General features: G+C 32.3%; 3 protein-coding genes across 3 annotated transcripts; 2 read left to right on the top strand and 1 right to left on the bottom strand.

Moving 5' to 3' along the window:
• Positions 1-642: 642 nt before the first annotated feature.
• Positions 643-3,799, bottom strand: LOC18014751 (pentatricopeptide repeat-containing protein At1g74600, chloroplastic). The gene is made up of 2 exons (XM_006396648.2): positions 3,683-3,799; positions 643-3,580 (listed from the first exon to the last, which is right to left on the bottom strand). Exon 2 carries the CDS (start codon positions 3,522-3,524, stop codon positions 834-836), a length of 2,691 nt encoding a protein of 896 aa, XP_006396711.2. The 5' UTR covers positions 3,525-3,580; positions 3,683-3,799; the 3' UTR covers positions 643-833.
• A 9,455-nt stretch (positions 3,800-13,254) lies between these two features.
• LOC18014750 (probable signal peptidase complex subunit 2) lies at positions 13,255-15,203 on the top strand. Its single transcript, XM_024154335.1, has 5 exons — positions 13,255-13,430; positions 13,538-13,689; positions 13,984-14,065; positions 14,699-14,841; positions 14,997-15,203. Exons 1-5 carry the CDS (start codon positions 13,326-13,328, stop codon positions 15,097-15,099), a joined length of 585 nt encoding a protein of 194 aa, XP_024010103.1. The 5' UTR covers positions 13,255-13,325; the 3' UTR covers positions 15,100-15,203.
• A 749-nt stretch (positions 15,204-15,952) lies between these two features.
• On the top strand, positions 15,953-17,834 carry LOC18014508 (plant UBX domain-containing protein 4). Its single transcript, XM_006396646.2, has 4 exons — positions 15,953-16,243; positions 16,663-16,939; positions 17,045-17,140; positions 17,236-17,834. The coding sequence occupies exons 1-4, from the start codon at positions 16,095-16,097 to the stop codon at positions 17,629-17,631; spliced, it is 918 nt and encodes a 305-aa protein (XP_006396709.1). The 5' UTR covers positions 15,953-16,094; the 3' UTR covers positions 17,632-17,834.
• The last annotated feature ends 7,457 nt before the right edge of the window (positions 17,835-25,291 follow it).

Genomic DNA, 25,291 nt, shown 5'->3' with positions numbered 1-25,291 from the left:
TTTATATATATATATTATATTTACATATTCGAATAAAAGAATTGTGGTTAATATTTACCCCATACATGGTACATGTAATCAACTAGTACATATCTAATCTATAAAAAAGAAAGAAGACTCTCCAGCGTCGACACATCAGCACTTTCTGATTGGTATATTTAAGATTGTTTTTTCTACATCAGTATTTATTAAAAAAAAACCAAATCTAAAAAATTCCATTTAATATTTAATTTATATAATATTTAACTATGTTAAATTAAAATTAAATCATAAATTTAGAATAAATAAAATCTAATCTATAGAAAGAGAAAGAGGCTCTCTAGCGTCAACACATCAGCACCTCTTGATTGGTTTATTTAAAACTGTTTTTTCCACATCAGTATTTATTTTTAAAAAATCAAATCTAAAAAATTCCATTAAACAACATAAATATATATAAATTAGTTAATTTAGATTTAACTATGTTAAATTAAAAGTAAATCATAAATTTAAAATAAATAAAATTTAAATTTATTAAAATACAGTGATAAAAGTTCTCTACAATGCAAGCAATTTCAGTTTCAATCTCCAATTGCTTTCAATTGTTCTTTCTTCAGTGATTTTTCAGAACTCGGAGCAAGACTTCTGCATCTTTTTTTTTGTCGGCCAACTTTCATTAAAACTTAAATGAGCAAACATACAAATGAAATGAAGTGTGTAACAAACCATATTTCTAAAAACATTAGGTCCAATCGTTAGGACTTCTGCAACTATGTCTGAACATTCTGTATTTTCCCAAACACATGACAAAAATGAACCTTGCAGCTTGTAAATGCATACCCAAAGTTTAAACGTCACACAGAACTCCACCCAGTTTCCTTTTGTACACATGTTCCTTTCATCAGCTTTCGAGTTTCCTCCACTTCTTCCCACTCACCCACCTCTGCAAGGATGTTCGAGAGTGAAACATACGCTCCAGCGTCTGATGGCTCTAGCTCTATAGCCTTTTTTGCAGCTAGCTTCCCGAGTTCAACATCCTCATGAACTCTGCAAGCAGCAAGCAATGTTCCCCAGACCAAGGCGTCCGCTTTAATAGGCATATTGTTGATAAAACTCTCAGCTTCTCTAAGTCTTCCTGATCTCCCAAGAGCATCGACCATGCAAGCATAATGGCGGTTCTCAGGTTTGATACAGTAATCTTGTACCATCGAGTTTAGATGGGAATAGCCTTCTTCGACCAAACCACCATGACTACAAGCGGACAAAACTCCTACAAAAGTCACTTTATCAGGCTTGAATCCTTTTTCCTTCATAAGATTGTACACTTGTAACGCTTCAGTGGCCTTCCCATGTTTAGCATAACTTGCAATCAACGCTGTCCATGCGATTAAATCTGGGCTACTGATCTGGCTAAATGCTTTACAGCAGTCCTCAATGCTTCCAAATTTCGAGTACATTGTCAGTAGTGAACTTCCTACAGAAGGCTCCGTGCACAATCCACTTTTTGTGATATAGCCATGTACTTGAGCTCCTAGAGATGAATCGTCCGAGATAGCAGCGGCTTTAAGAATAGATGAAACTTCAAAAGAGTCAATGGTAAAGCCAGACATGACCATATCACGAAATAGGAGGAAGCCATCCTGGATTAACCCGTGTTGTGAATATCCTGAAATTAACGATGAACATGAAACTGGATCCATTTCAGGAAGCCTATCATAGACTTGTCTAGCCAACTTTAGTGAGCCACACTTTGAATACATGTTTACTAGTGCAGAACCAAGAAGCATCCCTTTGTCAATTCCAAATCTTAATGAGTACCCATGTATTTCTTTACCTCTTGGCAAAGAAGGAAGAAACGCACACACAGTTAGAACAGCAGCTAGAGTACTCTCATCAGGGCTAGTCCCATCAGCCAACATCTCACTGAATAGTTCAATAGCTTTTCTTAGATAACCGTACTCACTGTAACCAGAAATCATGGAAGCCCAGCAAGCATTGTCTTTAACAGGTATTTTCTGGAATAAACTAAAAGATTCTTCCAAATTACCACATTTGGAGTACATTGTGAAAAGGGAACTTCCAACACTGAGATCAAGGACCAACCCACTTTTAAGGGTGTAACTATGAATCTGCTTACCTAAGTTTAAACTATCTAATACGCTCAACAAACTGCATACACAAAACTCATCAGGTCTCACACCCTCCAAAAGCATTCTAGTAAAAAGTCTTGTTGCTCTACCAGACTTCTTACTTTGCGAGAGTGAAGATACCATTACATTTGCGATATTGGGCTTCTGAACATCACCCAGATCCTCAAAAACCAGTTCAGAGAGATAAATATCACCACTCTTTGAGTACATACTAATCAAGGAGGCAGCCACTGAAGAATCAAGATAGAAACCACTTTTTAAGACCCAAGCATGGATCTGACTTGCTTCATTGACCATTGAAGGTCTACCACAAGCAGAAATTACACTGGTTACAGTACATCTATTGATTTCAACACCTAAACGTATCATTTCCTTGAATATTTCAAGAGCAGAGAAAACATCATTACTCTTTGTGCAACCAGATAGCATTACTGTCCAAGAGACAACACTAGGGTTAAGGATACGAGAGAACACTTCCCTAGCTTCAGCCATATGCCCACATTTGGCATACAAGTCAACAATTGCAGTAGAAACAAATACATCTTCCGCTCCGCATTTGATCACCTGAGCTTGAACCGCTTTTCCAAACCTAATATTTCCAAGTGAAGCACAAGCAGCCAAAATACTGGAAAACGTATAACTATCAGGTTTCTGAGAGCCACCACACATTTCATAGAAAATATCAAAAACAGCACCATAATCTTGAATTCTGAGTGCCCCCGCGATGATAGCGTTCCAGCGATACACATTAGCAGATAAAGTATCATAGAAAACCTTATAAGCATCCCCAAATCTGAGACTTTTTGAGAATGCGTCGATTAAAGCCGATTGAACAACTTCGGACAAAAAAAAACCCATCTTTATCGTATGACAACAGACCAGCTCACAGAACAGAGGAATCTCAAGGACACTACAAGCCGAAAGCACAGAACCATAACTTATTTCATTGGCCTGAAAACCTAAGAAATGCATCTTAGAGAAAAATCTACATGATTCTTCAAACAATTGATTCTGTTTGTAGCCAGAGATCATAATATTGCAAGAAACAACATCTGGTTGAGGAATTGTGTCGAACAGCTTAGCTGCATCAGCCATGGAACCCGAAACCGAGAACCAACTAAGCAAGGATTTGGTAAGGAAAACATCAAATGGCAAAAGATATCGTCTAAGCAAATGCGCTTGCAGAATTCTGGTTGTTCTGAGCGTGCAAAGCCTTGAATTTGTTTGATCATTGAAGAAGTGAAAAGGGTTAAAAGGAGCCGAAGAAGTACCGTCTTTGCCAGAAATGAATGATGGGTTTCGGGAATTGGTAACAGTTGATAGTAGTCTCCAAGCAGAAGAAGAAGGCGAGATCTTTAACAAGTTTAAGCTCTCGTTGGCTAGACAATTCATCATCAGTTAATTGAGCTCTCGCTTGCTAGACAATTCATCATCAATTAATTGAGCTAAAGCTGTACAAGAGGAAAGCCAAACAAAGAAAACAAAAAATTTCAAAATACGGATCCATGATCTAAAAATTGGCGGCGTTATTACACTGTAATCGGTAGACTGACCAGGGATTAACCGGCTAAGTCAACAATTAATCGGTTTGGTCAACAATTACTCAGCCAATTAACGATTAGTTAAATCTATAAATGATCTTCTTGACTTTTCGCTTCCTGACTTTTCGAAGCCCAATAGTACAAGCCCAACAGTACAAGCCCGATTATTACATAATTCGATGAGGTTTAGTATTATTTATAGAACAGATTAAACTTCACCTTTAGACTCTTTAGTCGATGTGGGACATTTGCCTCTTTACCTTTTTAAAATTAAGGTGAGGAAGACACAAAAATGAGCCCACTGAGCGTCGGATCCAGGACATTAATAGTTTAAATCAGGCTTCAACCACTACACCAAAGCGATGTTTTATAAATTGGCAACGATATATAATATATAACTATAACAATTAGATAAAAGTCCTAAAATTAATCCCCAATTAATCTTTAATTAAACCCCGATTTATTGATTAAGCGCTAAGCACTACCCGACCGTCCGACCAACGCTTAGCGATTTTTAAAACAATGATACGGATAAATACATACTTTTTGCCCATTTATTTCAATGGAGTTTTAGTTAACGTAAAGTCAAGATGATCGAATTGGTCTAAGAGGTCAGTTTCAGGTCCGAAAATGCATGGATTCAAATTCCATTCTTGACATTTTTCTTTCCAATGTTCTTTTGTTTAGCTGGTCCTGTGCCATTCTTGATTTGAATCAACAAAAATTACTAAACGCTAAACTTCTGATGGAAAGATAAAAGACAGTGCATAATAAACACACTGAACAATTTTGAATAATTAATAGGGAAAACATTTTTTATCAGTATGAATCTTCGCCTTCCTCTGCTTATAATAACTTCAACCATTTTTCTTCTTATATTTCCATCAGAAGTCCACTGCTTCTTTCTCAAAAATGTCAATGGAACTTCAAACTTATCATTAATCTGTGTATTTACATTTTTAATATATATATTTGATTACTGTCATAAACTTGTATATAAACTAGATTTTTCATCCACGCTACGCGTGGGTATTTTGTTGATAAAATTATATACAATTAATTATATTTATTAAGATATAAATTTTATATATTAGTGTTTTAATAATATTAATATTATAGTATTGATCTAATAATTTTTTGTACATTGTGATATTTTAACGGTTTTGTTTGAATCTATATACAATATATCATATTTCAAAAATATATTACTAGTCAAACACTTATAAGTTAATATATCAAAACCAACTAAAATTTTTACAACTTAATCAAATGTTACTTTTTAAACATAGTATTAACATGATAATAAAATATTATACATTCACTTATTTAAATCAAGAAGATAATTTTTTCCATCATTTTCACTTATAAGTTAATCTTTTTTCTACTTTTGTTTAACAAATACAAATTTTTATTTTGATATATTAGTTTAAAAAACAAACTAATAATTAAAATATTTGCTTTGAGATTAATAACAATTTTAAATTTGAAACTAAAACAATAGTTGAATATGAAATGAATAAAATCACACAAAATTTTTGAATAAATATATTTTTGTCAATTAGTAGTGTATTTAAATAATTTTTAATAATTATATGTCATCTCTTCTAATTAGAATGAAATTTTCTTTTCATCTTCTTCATTTTTATTCTTGTTATATCTGTTTTTTCAATAAATCTATCATATTTATTTATTTTAATAATTTTTGTATGATTATATTCAATTTCATCATATTCATTCTCACTTCTAATTGTAATTAAGTAGACAAAATCAGTACAATTTAATACATACAAAATTATAAAAATGAAATAACAGATTGAACAACTCAAAACTAAGAACTTCTACATTAATCTATTGAATTCCAAATTGAATATATATAATGTAAATTTTTTGATCATTTTTGCAAAATATATCACATGAAAAAAAAATATTACATACTTTCGTATAATATATTACATATTTCGATGATATGTTTTGCATATGTTAAAAAAAATAGATGAATATAAATCATAAATATTAGTTATTTAAAATTCTACATGAAAAGTTTTAAAATCAAGTAACTTAACCTTGTATAAGTAGCTATATTTTTTTATAGATAATAAATTAAATTCGTGATTTAAACAGTGATAATGGAGATTTTAATATCATATTGATTTTTTCTTGGTTAATAGAGATTTCTTTATTTTTTTAATAGATTTTTTAATCATTATATTAGAATTATGAAACTTTTTTTAATTTATAATTTTGATATATACGAATAAAAATAAAATTTTAAATGCTGATGTGGATGCTTTGAAAATAATATAGCTTTAACTATCATTAATAATAGTTAATTTTAATTAACAAATTTTCTTATATTATTTTGTATTAACAATGTAATTTTATAATTTTAAAAAAATTAATTTTAGTTATTGATGTGAAATAATAAAATTGACCTTTTAAATTTTATTTGGATGTCCGTAGAGGCATATAGCTTTAACTTTTATTTTTCTTTAAATATATTTGTTTGTTAACAATATAATTTTAAAATTTAGAAATATTCTTAATTTTAAATATTGATGTGGACCAAGATAATTGAATTTTTAAATCATATATGGACATTCTTAAATGCAGATAGCTATAACTTTTATTAATAATAGATTTAGAAATCAAAACTGGAAAATCTCACACGAGTCATGTTGCGGTAAGTGGTTTTAGTCGCTCCTCTTTACTTTGAGGCTTACCGAATGTATTCAGATGCTGCTTGGTCACGTAACTGTTACTTTTGTGGTTCATGTTGGGTTGTTAAAACCCATTCAGATGCTATGTTATTTCAAAATTTTTCTTCAGATATCTTAGTCTCCTCTGCTATGTTTTTTTTCTCTATTTTGTGTTTGGTTTTTCAAAAGTGTTGAGTATCAATCACTTTACATGTTTTTCTGATTGCTTGAAATTTATCATTGTTCTCAAATTTGGTGACCAAGCTTTGGAGATTTTACGATATCTTTTTCAATATTAAAGCGGCTTATAGTGCCTTTGTTTATATCTCTTTTCATTATATTCTTTATAATTAAGCTAATAATTAAGCATATAGTTTAGTCAAGTTTGTTCTTGTAGTGGCTTTGTTTATATCTTTTTTCATTATATTCTTTGTAATTTAGCTAATAGTTAAACATATAGTTTAGTCAAGTTAGTTCTTTTACGTTGTAATAACTTATTTTTTAGTGAAACCTTACTCTATCCTTTGTTTTAGTTTATTTTACATGGTTGCACACACAGGAAAAAAAGCTTAAAAATTATTATAGTTATGTGACAAAAAAATTGGATGTTCATATCAGAGTCTCTAAATATGTGTGTATATATCTAATTTAAATTTAAAATTTCCTATTTTAATATTTTTTATTTTAGTTTTTTATTATTAATATCAATTTTATATATAATTTTTTTTACTTTTAATAATTTTAAAAACAATAATAGAATTTGGAAATTTTTCAATTTTCAATGTTGAGGTGGACCAATAAATTTTTTTATAAGATCAATAAACTTTCTTAATTTCCTTTTCAGCAATAATATTACAATTTGTAAATTTTCCTTAATTTTGAATGTTGATGTTGACCAATAAAATTGATTTTTTAAATCCTATGTGGACATATTCTTAATTTTCTTTTTTTAGCAATAATATTACAATTTGTATTTTTTTTTATTTTTAAATGTTGATGTGGACCAATAAAATTGATTTCTTAAATTCTATGTGGACACCCTTAGAAGCATTTAGCTTCAACTTTTATTAGTATAAGAATAAGATATCTGGAATAATGAGTATAAGAAGAATACTTTGTCGTTAATTACTTTGGGGATCAAGCTTATTGTGATTGTTGTTGATTCAGGCGCTATGAGCTTGGAGAGAAGATGATCGACATGAGATTATCTCTTCAATCGCTATGAGATCGTATTTCCCATCTATGTAATTCTTTTTCTACATCAATAAATTAAGAGAGATTCGTTTGCCTTTCTCTGTCAAATAATCTTCTCATATATGCAACATATTAAAACAATAGATTCATTCGTCTTCCATACATTATTTAGAGTAGTGACTGATCATCAAAACGTAAATTTTGATTTAATAAACAACATTTTGTTCTCTAACGAAGAAAACAATAATAAACTACTTTGTATCGTGTGACATTATGTGACAACATTTACATATTCAAAAAGATTAGGAAGATAAAAATTACCGTCCAATACATGCAGATAACATAGCTGTATAGGATACATGATATTATGTATGCTTCTACTATCGGATCTCATACATGCAGAACATAGATGTACTGTATACGATACATAACATTCATTAATGTAACCTGCCAACCGACTTCTATTGTGTTGATGTCATATACTTCTACTATCGGATCCCAGACGTTTAATGTCGCTCTCTTTTCATAAACTTTTTGTCAGTTTTTTTTTAACGCCACCGCATGCGTACTACGGTACTATTTTTTTAATCGACACCGTACTATATTAATCAAAATGTAATGTATAATGGGTATGACTTACGTAAATTTAATCTACTTTCTAACATTTCAGAAATAAATTTATATAGATGTTATATGGTTTATTTAGATGTTGAGAAATTCCATAATTCTATAAATATTTGTTATTAAAAATGTTTATTATTGTTATTTTGGTTTTGCATTAGGTAAGTATTTGTCAAAAGAAAACTGCATACGTAATGTCCTCGAGAGGCATTAATTGTTGATGATACTATGGACTTTTGGCTGAAATTTTCTGCGGGAAGCGTTTTGTATGAGTCCAATAATGTGACTTGCTAATGCTTCCCTATTGCTTTTTTCATTTTTTGTATTTAAGTAGAAAATTTCTGTCGTATAAATCAAAAACATTATTGAATTTTTCTTAAAAACATCGTTGAGCTTATAAAACAGACTAAATACTGAATGATGTGAAACTATGAGAGAAACAGATACCATTTGACTAAAACAGATTTTCAGCGTTGTTGGAGGGGGTTGGTTATTCCAGGCTAGCCATCCTCTAGGGTTGACCAAATGGTCAAGGAAGGTTTCTATTACAATGACCGTTGAAAATGACTTCTATGACCGTCCCAATTACATTGTAAAGTTTCTCCTTAGAATGGCGAAATTGTGTGCTGCAGATAATCACAAACCCAAATTTTCCCAAGAATAGGTAGAGAAAATTGCTCTGTATTTCAAGTGTATTCCCCTGAACCACCGTTGCATCAGGTTTTTCATTTTTCATTTTCTATTTTTATCCTATATTTTACTAATATTTTGCTCACTTTGTGATTTTTTTGCTTATATTTTGATTACATTTTGATTACATTTTGTTTATGTTATGCTTATAAATGATATATAGTTCATAATCCTTTTATTGGATCTAGCTTATGAAAATTAGTAGATATTTATATTAATACTACTCTTTGTCAAAGAATTCTGTTTTTTCAACTCCAAAGTATAATATTATACGACTTAAGTAAATTTGGAATTTTGTAAAACAAATATTTGTACATAATTGCTCATCGAAAAAAATATTTAATTTGTTTTGATTAAAAACCAACATATTAGTTAACTTAGGTGTTATTAGTAACCAATCCAATTTAAAGCATTATAGCAGATAATAACAAACTAAACATTGCTGAGTTTTTCCAAGATGTCATTATAAGTTCCAAGATTCAATAAACACATCAAGAAAAACCTAAAACAGCAATAACAAGTCTAAACTGAAATATAAAAAATTAACTGCTTTTGTCATGTTCATGTCCACGGTCCACCAAAATAAAAATGTGTATCGCTACATTTGAGTCTAACTATATAGAAAAACTTTTATACATAAAAGTAAAATAAAATTTCTAACCTTCCATATTTGAATAGTTAGATCAGTTTGAGTGCCTCCAAAAGTCGACGTGGAAGAAATAGCACCTTCAATTGCGATTGCTCGACTAGTTTGTACAAAACCAAAATATCGTTGATTGTAATATCTTGTGACCTTACTATGCATCCCTACGCATACTACCCAGAAAATGAAGAATCATTGTTTATACCGGCATAAACCTAAATAGCAAAATAGTCAAAATCTATAGTTATATGATAGCAAATAATTAATAGAATTATTTTGAAGTAACTAGTCGATAAAAAAAAATACAAAGAGTTAATTGGTCTGATTAAAAAAAACATGTCTGGTCACTACCACAAAAGTTATTTTTTCATCGCTTATTATATACTTATATTAATTATAATTGATATAAAAACTTTTTACATTTTTAAGTAACTTAAAAAAATAACGATTACTGTAACTGATGTTAATATGTATCAATTAAAAAAGAGATAATTAGAAATTTATGATAATTTTCCAAACTATTTGTCTTTTTAAGATTTATTATCTTAGACATTATCCTTCTAAGATTTATTTTTATTGAAACCCAGAATTATCCTTCAGTTTTCATTCTAGTAATTTTGTTAAAACATTTTGATATTTACCTTAACATAAAATAATTTAAAAAAAAAATCAGAAAAATAAAAAGAAAAATTCTTGTCTCCACGACAACAAAGATAGAGAAAAAAAAATATTTCAACTACTTTGTTTTATGAACACACATCTCACACATCAGAAGTTTGGCTAGCTTCCACCGATGGATTAATCTCAAATTTAGAAACCAGATAGATAAATGGAACTAGCTTTCATTTGAAAGTGATTTGAGGTAATTCTAACGGTGCAATCAAAAATTATAGCAATTTTGTGAAAACAGTCCAATTTGGTGAGCAAATGAAGCAAGTATAGAAAAATACAAGATAGATCTGGGATCGATCTATCCATCCGGCAAACACAATACAGCCCGAGCAGATGGACGAGAATGATCAGACCAGATGATGAGATCGATCGATCAATCCGAAAAAAAACAAAAAAAGAAGAAGACTAGAGGTCTCGAACTCGAAGGGTGGAGGTAATGGAAAGCCGTAAGAAACCATTGTTGCTGAGCACATTATTCAATTTTATTATTATGATTTTAATATTTAATCCCAACATCAGGAAAAATATTAAAAAAATACAAAAAAAAGAAAGTGAATATTTGAAAAATATTCAGTTTGGTGGATAAGCACATGAATCCTAAATTTTCTCAGGATTCTGTTAATAATTTACTAGAATACATATTCTACATTACATAGAACAAATAAAAATTGCTAGAATTCATATTTTAGTAAAATATAGAACATAATGAAAAATGTAGAACATGTATAATAGTAGTTATAGAATGCTGAAGATCTTGTAGAATACAAATTCTATACGACTAATAGAATAGAGAAGAACATGTAAAACATAAATTCTAGGTTTCATAGATTAATTGTAGAGGAATGTGTAGAAAACATATTCTAAAAAACTACAGAATGTAGAATATGTTTTCAACATGTTGTGGAAAACAATTTTTAAAAATTTAACACTTTCCACAAATAATTTTTGGTAGTAAATTTATTTCCATTTTTGTTATTTTCAATTTTTTTAAAAAAACATTAAATTCGAATTTATAAAATCAATTTCAACATTAATTAAATGGTAATTAAGTCCAAAAAGTGACAAAAATCCAAAAAGTCTTATGAAGACTATTGTATGCAAAATGTGTCCTAAATTTACAATTCCCCCCCCCCAGAAAAAGTGATGGTAGAATTTGCATCAATTAATATAACATATGTTATGTACTTAAAATTTAAGTGCTATTATAATTATGTTATGAAGAAATTCTTATAAACATAAAACATTGATTATTAACTGATGTGAATTCATATTTTTGTATTAATTTTTTTAAAGATGGAAATTAATAGAGATCTGTATATCAATTTTATTAGATTGTATTAAATTGATGTTAAGCTATTCAATAACAACATCAAATATTACAATTGATGTTAAACCCCATATCTTATATCATTAATAAATAAGTAAATTCACAATAATATTTTTTTTTAATTTTGTGATACAGTTTAATTGATGTAATACATATTTTTATGTATAGTGGACCTCGATGTTCTTAAATTACTAGTGTTATAAAGAACCCGAGACAAGCCAAATCTGGCTAGACTAAACTCGCCGTCAGCATCTTCTATATTTCGGCTGCCATCCATGTATTGTCTGTTCCATTTGGTTGGCTTTTCATAAATTTGATAATAAATATATATTTCCGGGTTTTTAGTGAAAAATCCCCTTAACTAAGTTTGAATCGGATAAAAACCCCTCAACTATTTTTGTAATGTAAAAACCTCTTAACTAAGTTTTCGTAATGATTTAGCCCCTCCGTGAACAGTAACGTTAAATCTTAACGGATTACAGTTAAATAAAAACATGATGTTTTGTATTTTTATAAAAAAACGAAATGACTTCAATAAAAGAAAACCCCAAATCGATTTGAAACTAAAAATCCTCAATTTAAGAATTAGGGTTCCTCGTTCAATTTGAAAAACTCTTAAATTATTATTCTAAATAAATTTGTTGGAGGAAGAAGAACAAGGTTTTAAACATCAAATTAAAACAGCTGCCTCATCTTCTTCCAAGCTTCAGATTTGTGATTCTTTCTTCTCTTTCTCCCAATTTGCAAAAATATTTCTCTCAATTCAAGGGTTTTTCTCTCAAATTCGTTTTAATCAATACAACAAATCATTTCCAATCTCACCCAATTGACTTACAAACCATAAAAACTACTTAGAATCACACTTTCAAAAATTAGGATTCATCAATTTAGGTTTAAGAATTTAGGAATTTTAGAGATTATGTTTAATTTGGGATTCTTATATCTGGCTTTCAAAAAACTTGTTGTTTATAGTAAAAATCGTGTAGTTTTTGCTAAAAAAAGAACGATTTGTTAAGATTTGACGGTGCTGTTCACGGAAGGGCTAAATCATTACGAAAACTTAGTTGATGGGTTTTTACGTTACAAAAATAGTTGAGGGATTTTTATCCGATTCAAACTTAGATGAGGGGTTTTTTCACTAAAAGCCATTCCCAAAACGATATATACCATAATACCAAGAGAATGACCATTTTTTTGTTTTTATATCAATAACCCTGGACTAATCAATATAATATAGATTAATTCATAATCGACTAAATACTATTTAAAAACGGCCATCAGTAACAAAATATTCCAAATGCTTTTGGATTTTCTAACTCTCATTGGAGATTTGGAGCATTTATATTTATATCACTATATGGCTATATGCATTAGGATCACGATTTATGGATTGGATCTGTTGCTGTGAAAAATAAATTAAGAGGATCAAACCATTTTTTCTAACTCTTTTTCAATTTTGATAAATGTTAGGATCTTACCTTTCATTAAAGTTATATAATTCAGTGTCATTTTCTATTAGATCTCTTTGAATTACGTATTCAAAGTTGCGATCAAGTCCCGAGGCAAAATGGACCAGTTTTAGTTTGTTGCTAACTCTAATCGTCCGGTTTAGTTAATTATTTCAATTGATACAGTTTGTTAATTTTCATGAAGCCCAAGAGAGGCCCATATGTAATATCCATGAAACGACAGCGTTTCAAAACTAGGAGTGAAGTCATTTGACTGAAATGAAACTTCTCCATTAGCAGTCTGATAAGATCCTTCACTTCGCCAATTTGAGAACTGGTATTGTCTCGTTCGGATCTATTACCCATGGAAGATGATAAGAAGACAGAATCAACGAACAAGAACGTTAAGAAAGCTAACCTGTTAGACCACAACTCCGTCAAGCACATTCTCGACGAATCCGTCTCCGATGTAAGCCACAGAAACAAGAAAAAACAATCCACACAGAAAAAATTCCTTCGATTTCGCCATTTTCTCTGATTTTTTTATCCTCCTTTTCCGTTTTTGTTTCTGGTTAGATCGTTACGAGCCGAGGTTACAAGGAGGATGTGAGGCTAAGCAACGTCAAATTTCTGTTAGGGGCGATTATTATCGTGGTCGCTCTTGTTGCCCAATTCTACAATAAGAAGTTCCCTGAAAACAGAGACTTTCTGATCTGTTGCATCGGATTATATCCTTTTTTTTTACTCTGTTGCATCGGATTCGCAATATTCTCTATAGGGTTGAAGATTAAACTGAAAGATAATTTAAATTGGGGAAATGACAATTTCAGTTCTTTGGGAAAAATATTAACTTTTTAACATGTTATTGCTCGGATTCGCTTTGTGTGTGTTGCATTAGTTTTTGAGAAAGTAGAATGTCTATTAACTGTAAGAAAGAATGTGTGCATGATCATATAAACTGCTCAAAGTCTTTATCTTTTGAATAAAATGTTGGATTTGTTTTGGTTTCTTGACTCTGGCAAGTATGTGGTGTTGACTGCGGTAATGCAGCTGATTTTGTACACTAAGGAGAAGAATGCGATATTGTTCACCTATCCTCTTGAGGTTTGTTCCATGACTGTTGAGAAAAGTTGTTTCTTTTTTAGAATTGACTGTATTGTAATGACTGTAGCTTCTGTGATTTTGATGCAAAATGTAGATAGCATTCACTTCTTCATAAATTCAGCTATATTTTGTGTCTTGTAGAGAATTCGAATTAGGCTTCTTCTAGCTTCACATATGTTGTATGGTTTGCATTTGAACTTTAGGGGGGAGTTACCTTACCTTTTCACTCTACCAACCTAGAACCAACTATTTCTCAGTGTGTTATTTGATTCGTTGAAGTCTCAATAATTCGGACTGTGGAAGTTCTTGTATATATTTGGTGTTTTGTGATTGATCATGTCTTGGGACATGAGGCATACTTGTTCAAGATGATTCTGAAATGTAATGTTGGTGTTGGTGATTTCCTTCTTGATCCCACCATCTGGAAAAAATTTTACCTCTCTCAGCTAATTTGTATACGAGGGGATGCAATTTTACCAAACATTTGATTGGTACTACTCATTGGTTAGGTCAGAATAGGCTTTTAAAATTTTTTTAGCAGATTAATCAATTTGTTTGCTACAATTTGGACATGTTTATTTGGTTGTTTAGCTCATCATTTCCTGACTTGTAATTTGGATGATTAATACGCAGGGATCATTCACCAGCACCGGTTTGGTTGTATCTTCCAAGTTGCCAAGATTCTCTGATCAGTACACTCTCACCATCGACAGTGCTGATCCGAAATCAATCTCAGCTGGGAAGTCAGTCCACTTAACCAAAAGTGTCACTCAATGGTCTCTCTCTCTCTCTCTCTCTGTCTCTGCATTGCTCAATCATACGCTCAAGCCATATCCATTGCATAGCCTAATGTCTTTTACTTTTGTGTGTATTCAGGCTCAAGCCATATCCATTGCATAGCCTTACTTGTTTTACTTTTGTGTGTATTTAGGCTCACCAAAGATGGAGTTCTTGTTGAGGGTTTATTCTGGAAAGATGTTGAATCCCTAATCAAGAAGTATGCAAGAGCAGAAGAACCAAAGAAGATGAGGTGATGTGATCTTTAGTGGAAATGTATGTTCTTCTTTTTTTGTTTTTTCTCTAAATGTTAAAAAAACTTTTCTAGAGATAACTCAAATCGACATTGACTTTACACCTTTTTTTTAAGACCACACAGAAATTGGCCTAAGAACTTGTAAGAAAAAGGAGATAACTTAATTCCTTTTTCTTACAAGTTCTGAGACTTTATTACCGTCCATCGTCTTCCAAGAAGCATGTGATCTCTTATCTCGAGATGTCGGTAGATTAAGACCGGTTCGGTCCAGGTTTTGACAGTGCCAAGTTTTATTAAAGGAATGTCTAAAACAGATCTTGATATTCTCTTAGATGCAGCTCTTTTTCTGGACCAACTTGTCAGCAAAATGATGCTGAGTTGTTGACGGACCGTGAAATACAAAACAAAAATTTTACGTTTGACCGGTCTGGTCCAAATCCTATACAAACCGGGCCAAAACAACCTAGGAATAGGATATTTTACTTGTTTTAAGAAAACGATCTGAACCGAATTTTTGGGGTCAGCCGACAATAGTGGAAGTTCTGAGCCTGTCGTTATCTTTTAATGTCTCGACGAATCTGGTTATCAATTAAACCATGATTATTCATTTTCTTGTTTTCATAACTCCTCAAAACTCAAAAGTATTGATTTTTTTATATATTTTTATCCTATTTTGGAGTCAAGACTCAAGAATATAGTACGATACTTTTATAAGAATAAAATAAAACATACACTAAAATAGGTTGAACATCATACAAAGGCATCTTGCCAAAAATGTCGAAAACTAAAGTACCAGCAAAATCTAAGTTTGGTTAACTCATGATGAATGCATCTCGACTCCACGCGCCTGAGTAGCGCGTAAAAAAAACAAGTGACTAGTGAGCGTCTCTCTAACGTTGGTTCGATATCTCTGATTTATTCCTCAATATTATTCTCTCAGCTCTCTTTCTCTCTCTCTGGAAATCGTTTTCTGTTCTGAGCAACGGAGAGAGAAAAATGTCTTCCAAGGACAAGAAACCGGCGAGGCCATCGAGTAGTCGAGTTGGTAAAATCCGTACTCTTTCCGATCTTAATCGAAGGTCTGGACCGGACTCCGACAGTGATTCCGACGGACCTCAAGAATACTACACCGGCGGCGAGAAAAGGTCAGTCTTTTTAGAAAACCTTAAAGTTTGGATTTTTGTGATTCAATCGATGTTCTTTGGTTGTTGATGTTAATGGTGATATAATTAAGTGTGAGGATCGTCATTAGTCATGTTTGGATCTGGAGTTCTCCTAAGTTGATGATGATTAAACTAATTGCGCGAGTATTTATCTTTAGACAGTTTTAAATACTTCTAATTGGATCAAAATTGATGAGAACACTCTGTATCGAGGTAGAAGAAAGAGAGTAAATTTCTTGAGTTATTGTAATCTAGCTTACTTTCTCCATTTAGGGTTCATGTAAAGGCTCAAACTTTTCTGTAAATTGTTAAATTAGATCAAATTTTTGATGATGTAACACTCTCGAATGACGTAGAAGGAACAGTGTAAATCTTGAGGCTTTTTTATTGTTTCTTTGCAGTGGTATGCTTGTTCAAGATCCTTCGAAAAAGGATGATGTTGATGAGATATTCAATCAAGCTAGACAGCTAGGAGCTGTGGAAGGACCTCTTGAAACTCCTTCAAGCTCTAGGAGCTTCACTGGAACAGGGAGATCGCTTTCAGGAGAAAGCGTTTCAACGGCTCTTCAACAGCCTGAGCCTGTAGTTCACAACATTGTTTTCTGGTCTAATGGATTCACCATAGATGATGGCCCTTTGAGGAAGCTGGATGATCCAGAGAATGCATCTTTTCTCGAGGTGATTGTTGAATGAGTTTCATGTGGAGGAACTGTTAATATTCTTTTTTTGAGTGTAACTGATTCGGTTTGTGTATCTTGTTCTTGTTCTGTTCGATTGTTGCAGAGCATTCGAAAGTCTGAGTGCCCGAAAGAGCTTGAGCCTGCAGATAAAAGAGCTCCGGTACATGTCAATCTGATGCGAAGGGAAGAGAAATGCCCCGTGAGTCCTCTCTATCTATCTATCTACCTTTTAAAATCATTGCACCATACAACAAAATGTAATGTCTTAACCGGTCTTGTTTCTTGCCATTGTAGGAACGAGAGAAGCAGCGTAGGGTTTCGTTTCAAGGTGTTGGAAGGACTCTAGGTGGTAGCAACGACATCACTGGAAGCAGCTCACCAATGGCTCCAGATTCCATCCAAACCAACCAAACCGATGTAGCAGCACCATCTCCAGTTATGGTGATTGATGAAACACTTCCGACCACATCGATCCAGATTAGACTAGCGGATGGGAACCGCCTAGTGGCTAAGTTCAATCACCATCACACGATCAACGACATTCGTGCTTTCGTTGATTCTTCTCGACCTGGATCACCTGTGAACTACCAGCTTCAGACAATGGGATTCCCACCTAAGCCCTTGACTGATCTCACTCAGACTATTGAACAAGCAGGTCTCGCCAACTCTGTGGTTCTTCAGAAATTCTAGAAGTTCTTCTAGAAGGTTGGTTCTTGTTTTTTTGTTCTATCTATATATATGCATTATTATGAGATTTTCATAACTGTTATTTGTAACCAGAAAAAATTGTTGGCTTGTAAGTTACTTCGTATACGCAGCATAAATGGGGTCTCTCATATATGGGAAGAACAGACACTATAGATTTTCCTAATTTATCAAAAAATAAATATTTTCATTATGCGTTTTATGTTCATCTAGTATATTATAGAGAGTGTGTACAATGATATTACGTTGGAAAAATCTGTTGCTAATCTTGTTATTTAAAAGTTGAATATTTAAAAGTTGCTACTTTACCATGATACTAGATTCTATATTTTTTATTGTTTAACGAATTTTGTAATATAATTTGTGTTTTTGAGTTTAGATATAATTATTTTTATAAATATATTTTTTAATAAGTAAAAATATTAATTTTGTGTTTAGATATATTTTTGTAGTATTAAAATTAATTTTGATTATAAAAATATAATTTTAACCCGTCCGCTAATATTAATTCAAAATGAATTATTATAAAAACATAATTCTAATTTTTCCGTTCATATTACTGTATAATATAAATATTTGTTAAAAGTTTGAGATGTATTAACAATATTATTTAGTATTATAGTTTTCTAAAATTTAATCAACGAATGGAGTGTATAACTGATTTTTCAAACCACATTATAGTGTATGCAATAATTTTTAATATTTTTATGTTTTGATTTTGTATGAAAAATATATTTCGATATACATGTATAATTCAAAATTAGTGATATTAGTTACCAAAATATTTTTAACCCGGTTTTTTATATATATTTTTAGTTCTATGAATTTTAAAAAATATATTTTTAATATTTAAATTATACATTTGAATTTTACTTATTATTTTATTATTAATTTGTAAATAAATCATAATCGTAAATATATTATATAAACAACATAAATATCATATCATTTACATCATTATAAATATTTTATATTTCAAATATGACCATTATTTTTTATATGTGAATTTTTTTTTTCAAAAATTTTAGATATTTTTGATAAAAATGTTTAATAGTATAAAAATTATTTAAATTAGAATCTTTAAATCAAATCTAAATTAATATCTGATTTATTATTTTTAATCAAATCAAATCAAATCTAAATTACCTATATTTAAAGAACTCTAAAAATATTTAAATTAATACTAATTTTCGAAATTAAATATAAATAATTATTAAAATTATTTTTAAACACTTAAAAAAAATTAGGAGTGTTTGGAAGCAAGTACTAAATGTGCTTCTGTTTTAATATAATAGATGTATCAAGTTAATCTATTATATTTTGACACATAATATTATTAATAAAAAAATTTATATATTTATTTATATGTCGCGTTCACAACGAATAAAATTACAAACTTTTCCTTATGTATTAACTGCGGAATCAATTTTGGCAGCAAAAAAATTGTTAAGCTTTATTTTGCAATTAGGTGTCATTTTTTAAGTGGCTATTATCTGTTGATGTGTAAAAAAAAAATTAAAATAAACTGGTCTAAATTATTATGGTTTAATACTTAATTTTATAGTTAATCAAACTATTTTAAAAATTATATATAACTGAAATTTATAAAAAAAATTAACAAAAACATTTAAAAAAAAATCAATTATAAAAACTATATCTCTTAGACCATCAGCAACGCTGGCTGGTACTTAGGCCTGGGTTGAGAGATTCTTATGCCCAAAATTCATTCCAAAAGAAATTAAAAATCAAGTATCGCTTCTTATTTAAGATTCGTAAATATCGATGCTTGAAGAGTATCTGACACTTTAATATTATAATATTGCTCAAGAACCCCTAATGGGGTATTTGCATTGTTGATGCTCTTAGTGATTACCATTTTTATGTTTTCGAAATTTAAAAAAAAAAATCTAACAAAAATATTAAAAGAAAGAAAAAATCGAATCTATTTAAAAATTAATGAAATATTTTTTTTTAAAAAAACGAAATTTAACAAAAAATCTAACAAAAAAGTAAATTATCAATATATATATATTAATATTTAAAATATTTAAAATATTTAAAAACTACGTCTAAAATATATAAAACAATGATCAAAAGATCTCAAAACTATTTAAAATAAATTATTTGAATACTAATATGTTTTAATTTACTCTCTTTTATATTAATTTTACGATCATGTTTGCAAATATTAAAATGCAAAGAAATCTAACAAAGAAATATAATCAACAATAAAAATTAAAAAAAATAAATGAATTCAAACTATTATTAAATTTTTAAACAATCAAATAAAAAATTATATCAGTCTGAGCAAGGTGCAGGAAAGATAACTAGTTTTTTTAATTGCCTGATAATTCTAAAATCTATAATAAGTTAATAAAAAGATAAAAAATAAAAATTGTTTGTTAGTTTGCTAATTTCGGGCTCAGTTATGGGTTTGGACCCAATTATCTCTTTAAGATTACTCTAAAAAATTTAGAGGAAAAATTAGGTTGGAAATACCATTAGTTCTCCTCTCCCCTTGTGGAACAATAAAAGCAACAATAATAAGACCCAAATGAAAAAAATGCCCAGTAAATGAAAAGCTAAGATCATCTCCATCGTAGAGAGTAGAGGAGAGGAGGAGAGAGTGTGTGGGACAACTTAACTTCTTCCAGCAACCAATTACCAGCCGACATGTGCCTTAATATCCCCTTAAAATCAATCCTTATTTTAGAACTTTAAGCAGTAGTTCTTAAATATTTTAATCTTTTTTATTTATTTTTAAATGTTTTTTATAGTTAAGAACCCCATGTAGTATCAGAGATGGAGATGGTCTAATACAAAAATAGAAAATAAATATTTATTTATTTTTCTTTTTTTGACATCCGTTTACTTTAATAAATAAAACCATAAAAAGAACGTATAAAAGGTGTTACAACGCTTATTACGAATTTAGATGAACACGTGTAAAAGACTATACACGTCAAAGACACGTGTTCTATGGAGAAAAAACAAGGCAAAACGTGGCAAGACTGAAAACAAATGCTGCATCGCTGCTGATACTCTATTGACGACAGTCTTTCTCCGGTAATCATCAGCAACTCTCCAGCACCACCTAAAGGCTTCGCTTGAACACCTCCTTTCATTCGCTTCCTTTTTCCTCCTCCGTTTAGATCTCGTGAGTAACACCAGCCAGAATTTTAGATCTTCAATAGATATTATTACCGCTCATCAATAACTCAAGACATCACCCTTCCCTTGTCAAGGCTCTGAATAGGGATTTGGAGAGATCTTACTCTCAGCCAAGAGAAGATGAAACCATAAGTCAAAGAAGAAAAATCCCAACTCTTACCACCAGATCCACTTATCACCGCCTTAATTCAAAGGAAACTAGGTGTGGTAGCAACATTCCAAGAGCAAATTAGCTCAATAAAACAGCATTATTTTATGGGTGATTTGCATCAATATTATCTTTGGAAGAGCAAATAAGGAGACTACCGGCGAAGGACGATCAATTTTGTGTATAGCAGTAATCAACGAAAAAAAGGAGGTGGAAATTATGAGATACCCCTTGCTCCTGAAAAGAAAACATCGCTTTTTCTGACCCCCGATGGGACCACACCATTTTACACAAACGCACAGGCTACCATGTTTCTGAAACACTAACAACGTAAACTTTATGGACTACTTTCTCCGAACTTGAAACATTGTCGTCAAGTGAATATCGTGGGGTCTGTAGTGGGTCACGTTAATAGACTTGTACGGATAGGTTAATATCGTAGAGTCTGTAGTGGGTCACATAAATAGACACAACCTCATAACATCCTAAACCGCCACTAGTAAACAACATTGTTAGGGTTTGTCTACAACAAAGATTTACGAAGGTATGACTACTCCTCGATGAATATGACTACTCCTCGATGAGTATAGTGACTACTTAGAGTTAGTAGTTAGTTATTTAGTGTTTGTTTTCTTTCTGGTGAATGTAGATGTTGGGGAGACAAATGGTTTTGCTTGTGAGGGAGAAATGGTTCGAAGGCGGGAATGGAGTGTGGACTTTTCTGACGGAGCGCACAGGGAATAGCCAAGCAGTTTTTCTCAGCTCAAGGATGAAGTTCAAGGAAGTACCAAAGCTGACCAAAGAGAAAATGAGGATAAACGAAGACGCCACCGTAGCTCTGACTTACCAGTGGCCCTCCTACATGCCTATGGACGACGGCAGGGACGCACCACCAGTGTCTATCCGAACGGATGACGATGTCGCGTTTTTTGTTGAAATGAGGTCCGAGATTGACCAGCTAAATCTCTGCATCACCGCAGATGATGACCAGATGAGTTGAGGGTGTGAGGGAGTCTGCCACAAGGGAGACGGCTATGGTTGTCTACGAAAAAACAGCCGAGAACCAAGCGGACAATATGGGTAAGATCTTATAACTAGCTGACTATCACGTAGGGAAAGGCCAAAACCAACCCGAACTAAATTTGATGTGTCGAAAAAAATCTGTACTAGAATACGGTGCCAAAAACTATCTGAATTCCAAAATAATTCAAATCTCGTATCCAAATTCTAATATAAGTGTCAAAATCTACCTTGACTAACTTTGATGTTAGTCAACTGTTAAAAAACGCTGACGTGGCATGGCGGAATATAAGTTGGCATGACACGTTGTCACCTTATTAAAACGACGTCGTTTTAGTAAAAAAAAAAAAACGTTTTCCTCTTTCTTGGATTCGAACCCAATACACTATATAACATATCCAATCACATAGACCAATTGAACCACGAGACATTATTGCTATGTTTTACAGATACATTTATATATTATTAATACACCTGTCTAAATTAAAAAAAAACAAAAAAAAGACATTTAATTAGAGGTAAATTAAACTCCCAAAATCGAATAATGGTTAGACAGTTTAAATTCGAAAAAAAATAAAACAACGACATATTCAATTCCTGTCTAAATTCAGAAAAAACAAAACAACGACGTATTCAATTCGTCCGTCTGATGCCGGATCCGGTACTCGTCAAAGACATGAAGCGAGCGGCCGAAGATGGCATGCGCTTGCGTCGTTCATTTCGTGGAGGTTCAGATCTTGGAATCTCTCGCCGTCGATTATTTGACGAGAGCGAGATCATCTCGGCCGCGGACGAAGATGAAGCAGATGGAAAGGATTCCGGTGGTGCAATTCACATCAGATGGGAAAACGTTGTCGTTTTGTTTTTTTTTCGAATTTAAACTGGCGTATTAATAATATATAAATGTATCTGTAAAACATAGCAATAATGTCTCGGGTTCAATTGGTCTATGTGCTTGGATATGGTATATAGTGTCTTGGGTTCGAATCTAATAATATATGATGTCGTTTTAGTAAGGTGATAACGTGTCATGCCAAGTCATATTCCGTCATGCCTCGTCTGCGTTTTTTAACAGTTGACTAACATCAAAGTTAGTCAAGGTAGATTTTGATACTTATATTAGAGTTTGGATAGGAAATTTAAATTATTTTAGAATTCGGATAGTTTTTGGCACCGTATTTTAGTTCGGATTTTTTCGGCACATCAAATTTAGTTCAGGTTGGTTTTGACCATTTTCCCCTATCACGTAGATGACTATTACACTAAACATGGCAGTTACGTATTAACCTACGTTATAAAGTAGATGACTACTATTTAGTGTCATATAAACGCTAACACAGTATACATCTATAAGTAGACGTTTACAATGTGGGAAACAAGATTGAACCAGTATGAGATATGTATTCATAGTAAACAGTTATCTTTAGTCAACTATTAATAGTCGTTTACGATTTTGGGTATAAAGTTTGAACCAACATCTGTTAGGTATTAATAGTAAATAGTTATCTTCAGAAAACTATAAGTAGACGTGTACGATGTAGGGTAGCTATCTTTAGTAGCTGACATTTTAAGTCATGTTGCTTACAGGAGAATCTGGTGAAAAAGATGAAAGCTGTGACAATCTGGACGACTTGGCTGTAATTCGTTTCGATGGTGAGGAGAACTTTTTGGTGTGTGATGATGACTCGGTTGAGGGGAGGAACGAGAAGTTCAACAAGTCTGCCAAAGATGCTGATGAGTCGGTGAAGGAACAAGATGAGGTGACAAAACGACGTGCGAAAGGAAAGAACAAAGTGCCAGAAAACGAAGCGAAATATCAAGGCTCACAGAAAGGGGAATGTAGCAATCATTCCGCCCGGTACAGCTGCGCAGACGAAACCATTAATGGGGTTTTCAATGAGACCAAAGAGTTACCTGCCATGTTTGGGAGGGATGCTCCCCCAATCGTAGATGAAATTTCTGACGATGGTGAGTAGTTATTTACATGTGAGTAGGTATTCCCACAAGTTGTTAACTGCCTAATAACTACTCACATGCCTAATAACTACTCACATGTAGATATCGACAAGCATATATATCGATTAGGATTTCTATTGTTCTTAGCCATATTTTGGATCTCATCTCTTCTAAGTTATTCGTAAAGCATGAGAGCAGATTCATGACCTATTCTCTGAGCCTAGGATCGATCAGAGCCACGAGAGTGCTGTATCAGATCATCCATACCTAGCTTCAGAAGAACATAGTCACTACCGAACCACGACCATGGAGACTCGCGACCTCCACACCACCGAGATGAGCCCTATTCGCCACACCTGGTGAACCGTCGACCATCTCATCCTCTTCCTCATCAGATTCTGCACCAGAACTATGAGAACAATCGACTTAACATCCTGATTAATCGTTTGGAAGCCAAGCTGAATTAGTTCCTTGCCTCCCAAGCCCTCATCGATGCTGCCCTGCGAACAAGGATAGATGACATCAGCATCGGCCTCAACAAAAGGTTTGATGAACTCTCTGAGCATGTGAAGACACTGGAGGATCAGAGAACCAAAGCTAATGACGTGTTGGATCAGAGAATAGAGTCTGTCAGGGAAGAACAAGACAAAAACAAGTTCAGCATTCGGTAAAACGAAAGGGAGCTGCAAACCCTAATCTTTAAGATCGCTGACTTGGATAATGAGCTGAATGAGAGCAAAAACCAGACCTACGACTACACATTGGAGCTGTGGCAAGGCATAGCAAAGGTTGAAAACAAGACAGAAGAGCTTGATGCTACTTTAGACAAAGTTGTCTATGCTTTGGATGAAGTAGAAGATAAAGTTGAAAAACTTTCTAAAGATCATAAGGAGTGTGATCTGAACTCTGGAATCAATGATTTGGATACCTAAGACGTGCCTGACAACCACTGTAAGCAAGAGAACAACAATGGAGAAGAATAGATTGAAGAAGCAAGCATGGAGAGCCGGAAGGAGCTGACCGTGGCTGCGAGCTCCTCACCCGCGGCCAGAGCCACTCCCACCGTGGCTCCGAGCTCCTCACCCGCGGTGGAGCACGACTTCTCAGACTGGGAGAGTTTTCAACCTTTTTCTGAAGCCTGTTCATCAGAAAACCGACCTCATGTGACCAGACCTAGGTTGTTTGACCAAGCTATCTTCTCAATCACTGCACAAGCATCAAAGGAAAAGGAAGAATCCAACACTTATGCATCTTGCAACATGGTTTACACTTGTGACAATGAGCTTCAAGAGCAATTCTCAGAAGATGAAGAGTATGGTTTGTTTGTAAAAGATGCAAACCCTGGGGACG

This window comes from Eutrema salsugineum, unplaced genomic scaffold, assembly GCF_000478725.1.
Source record: "Eutrema salsugineum unplaced genomic scaffold, Eutsalg1_0 scaffold_3, whole genome shotgun sequence".
Classification (NCBI taxonomy): domain Eukaryota; kingdom Viridiplantae; phylum Streptophyta; class Magnoliopsida; order Brassicales; family Brassicaceae; genus Eutrema; species Eutrema salsugineum.
Note: the sequence above shows the minus strand (reverse complement) of the source record. Positions and strands in the feature narration are given on the sequence as shown.

Bases quoted from the DNA above. Each gene is read 5' to 3' on its own strand.
- LOC18014751 (XM_006396648.2), bottom strand. From the start codon at position 3,524: ATGATGAATTGTCTAGCCAACGAGAGCTTAAACTTGTTAAAGATCTCG.
- LOC18014750 (XM_024154335.1), top strand. From the start codon at position 13,326: ATGGAAGATGATAAGAAGACAGAATCAACGAACAAGAACGTTAAGAAA. The intron at 13,431-13,537 runs GTAAGCCACAGA...GTTTCTGGTTAG, and splicing joins TCGACGAATCCGTCTCCGAT to ATCGTTACGAGCCGAGGTTA. The intron at 14,066-14,698 runs GTTTGTTCCATG...ATTAATACGCAG, and splicing joins TGTTCACCTATCCTCTTGAG to GGATCATTCACCAGCACCGG.
- LOC18014508 (XM_006396646.2), top strand. From the start codon at position 16,095: ATGTCTTCCAAGGACAAGAAACCGGCGAGGCCATCGAGTAGTCGAGTT. The intron at 16,244-16,662 runs GTCAGTCTTTTT...GTTTCTTTGCAG, and splicing joins TACACCGGCGGCGAGAAAAG to TGGTATGCTTGTTCAAGATC. The intron at 16,940-17,044 runs GTGATTGTTGAA...CGATTGTTGCAG, and splicing joins AGAATGCATCTTTTCTCGAG to AGCATTCGAAAGTCTGAGTG.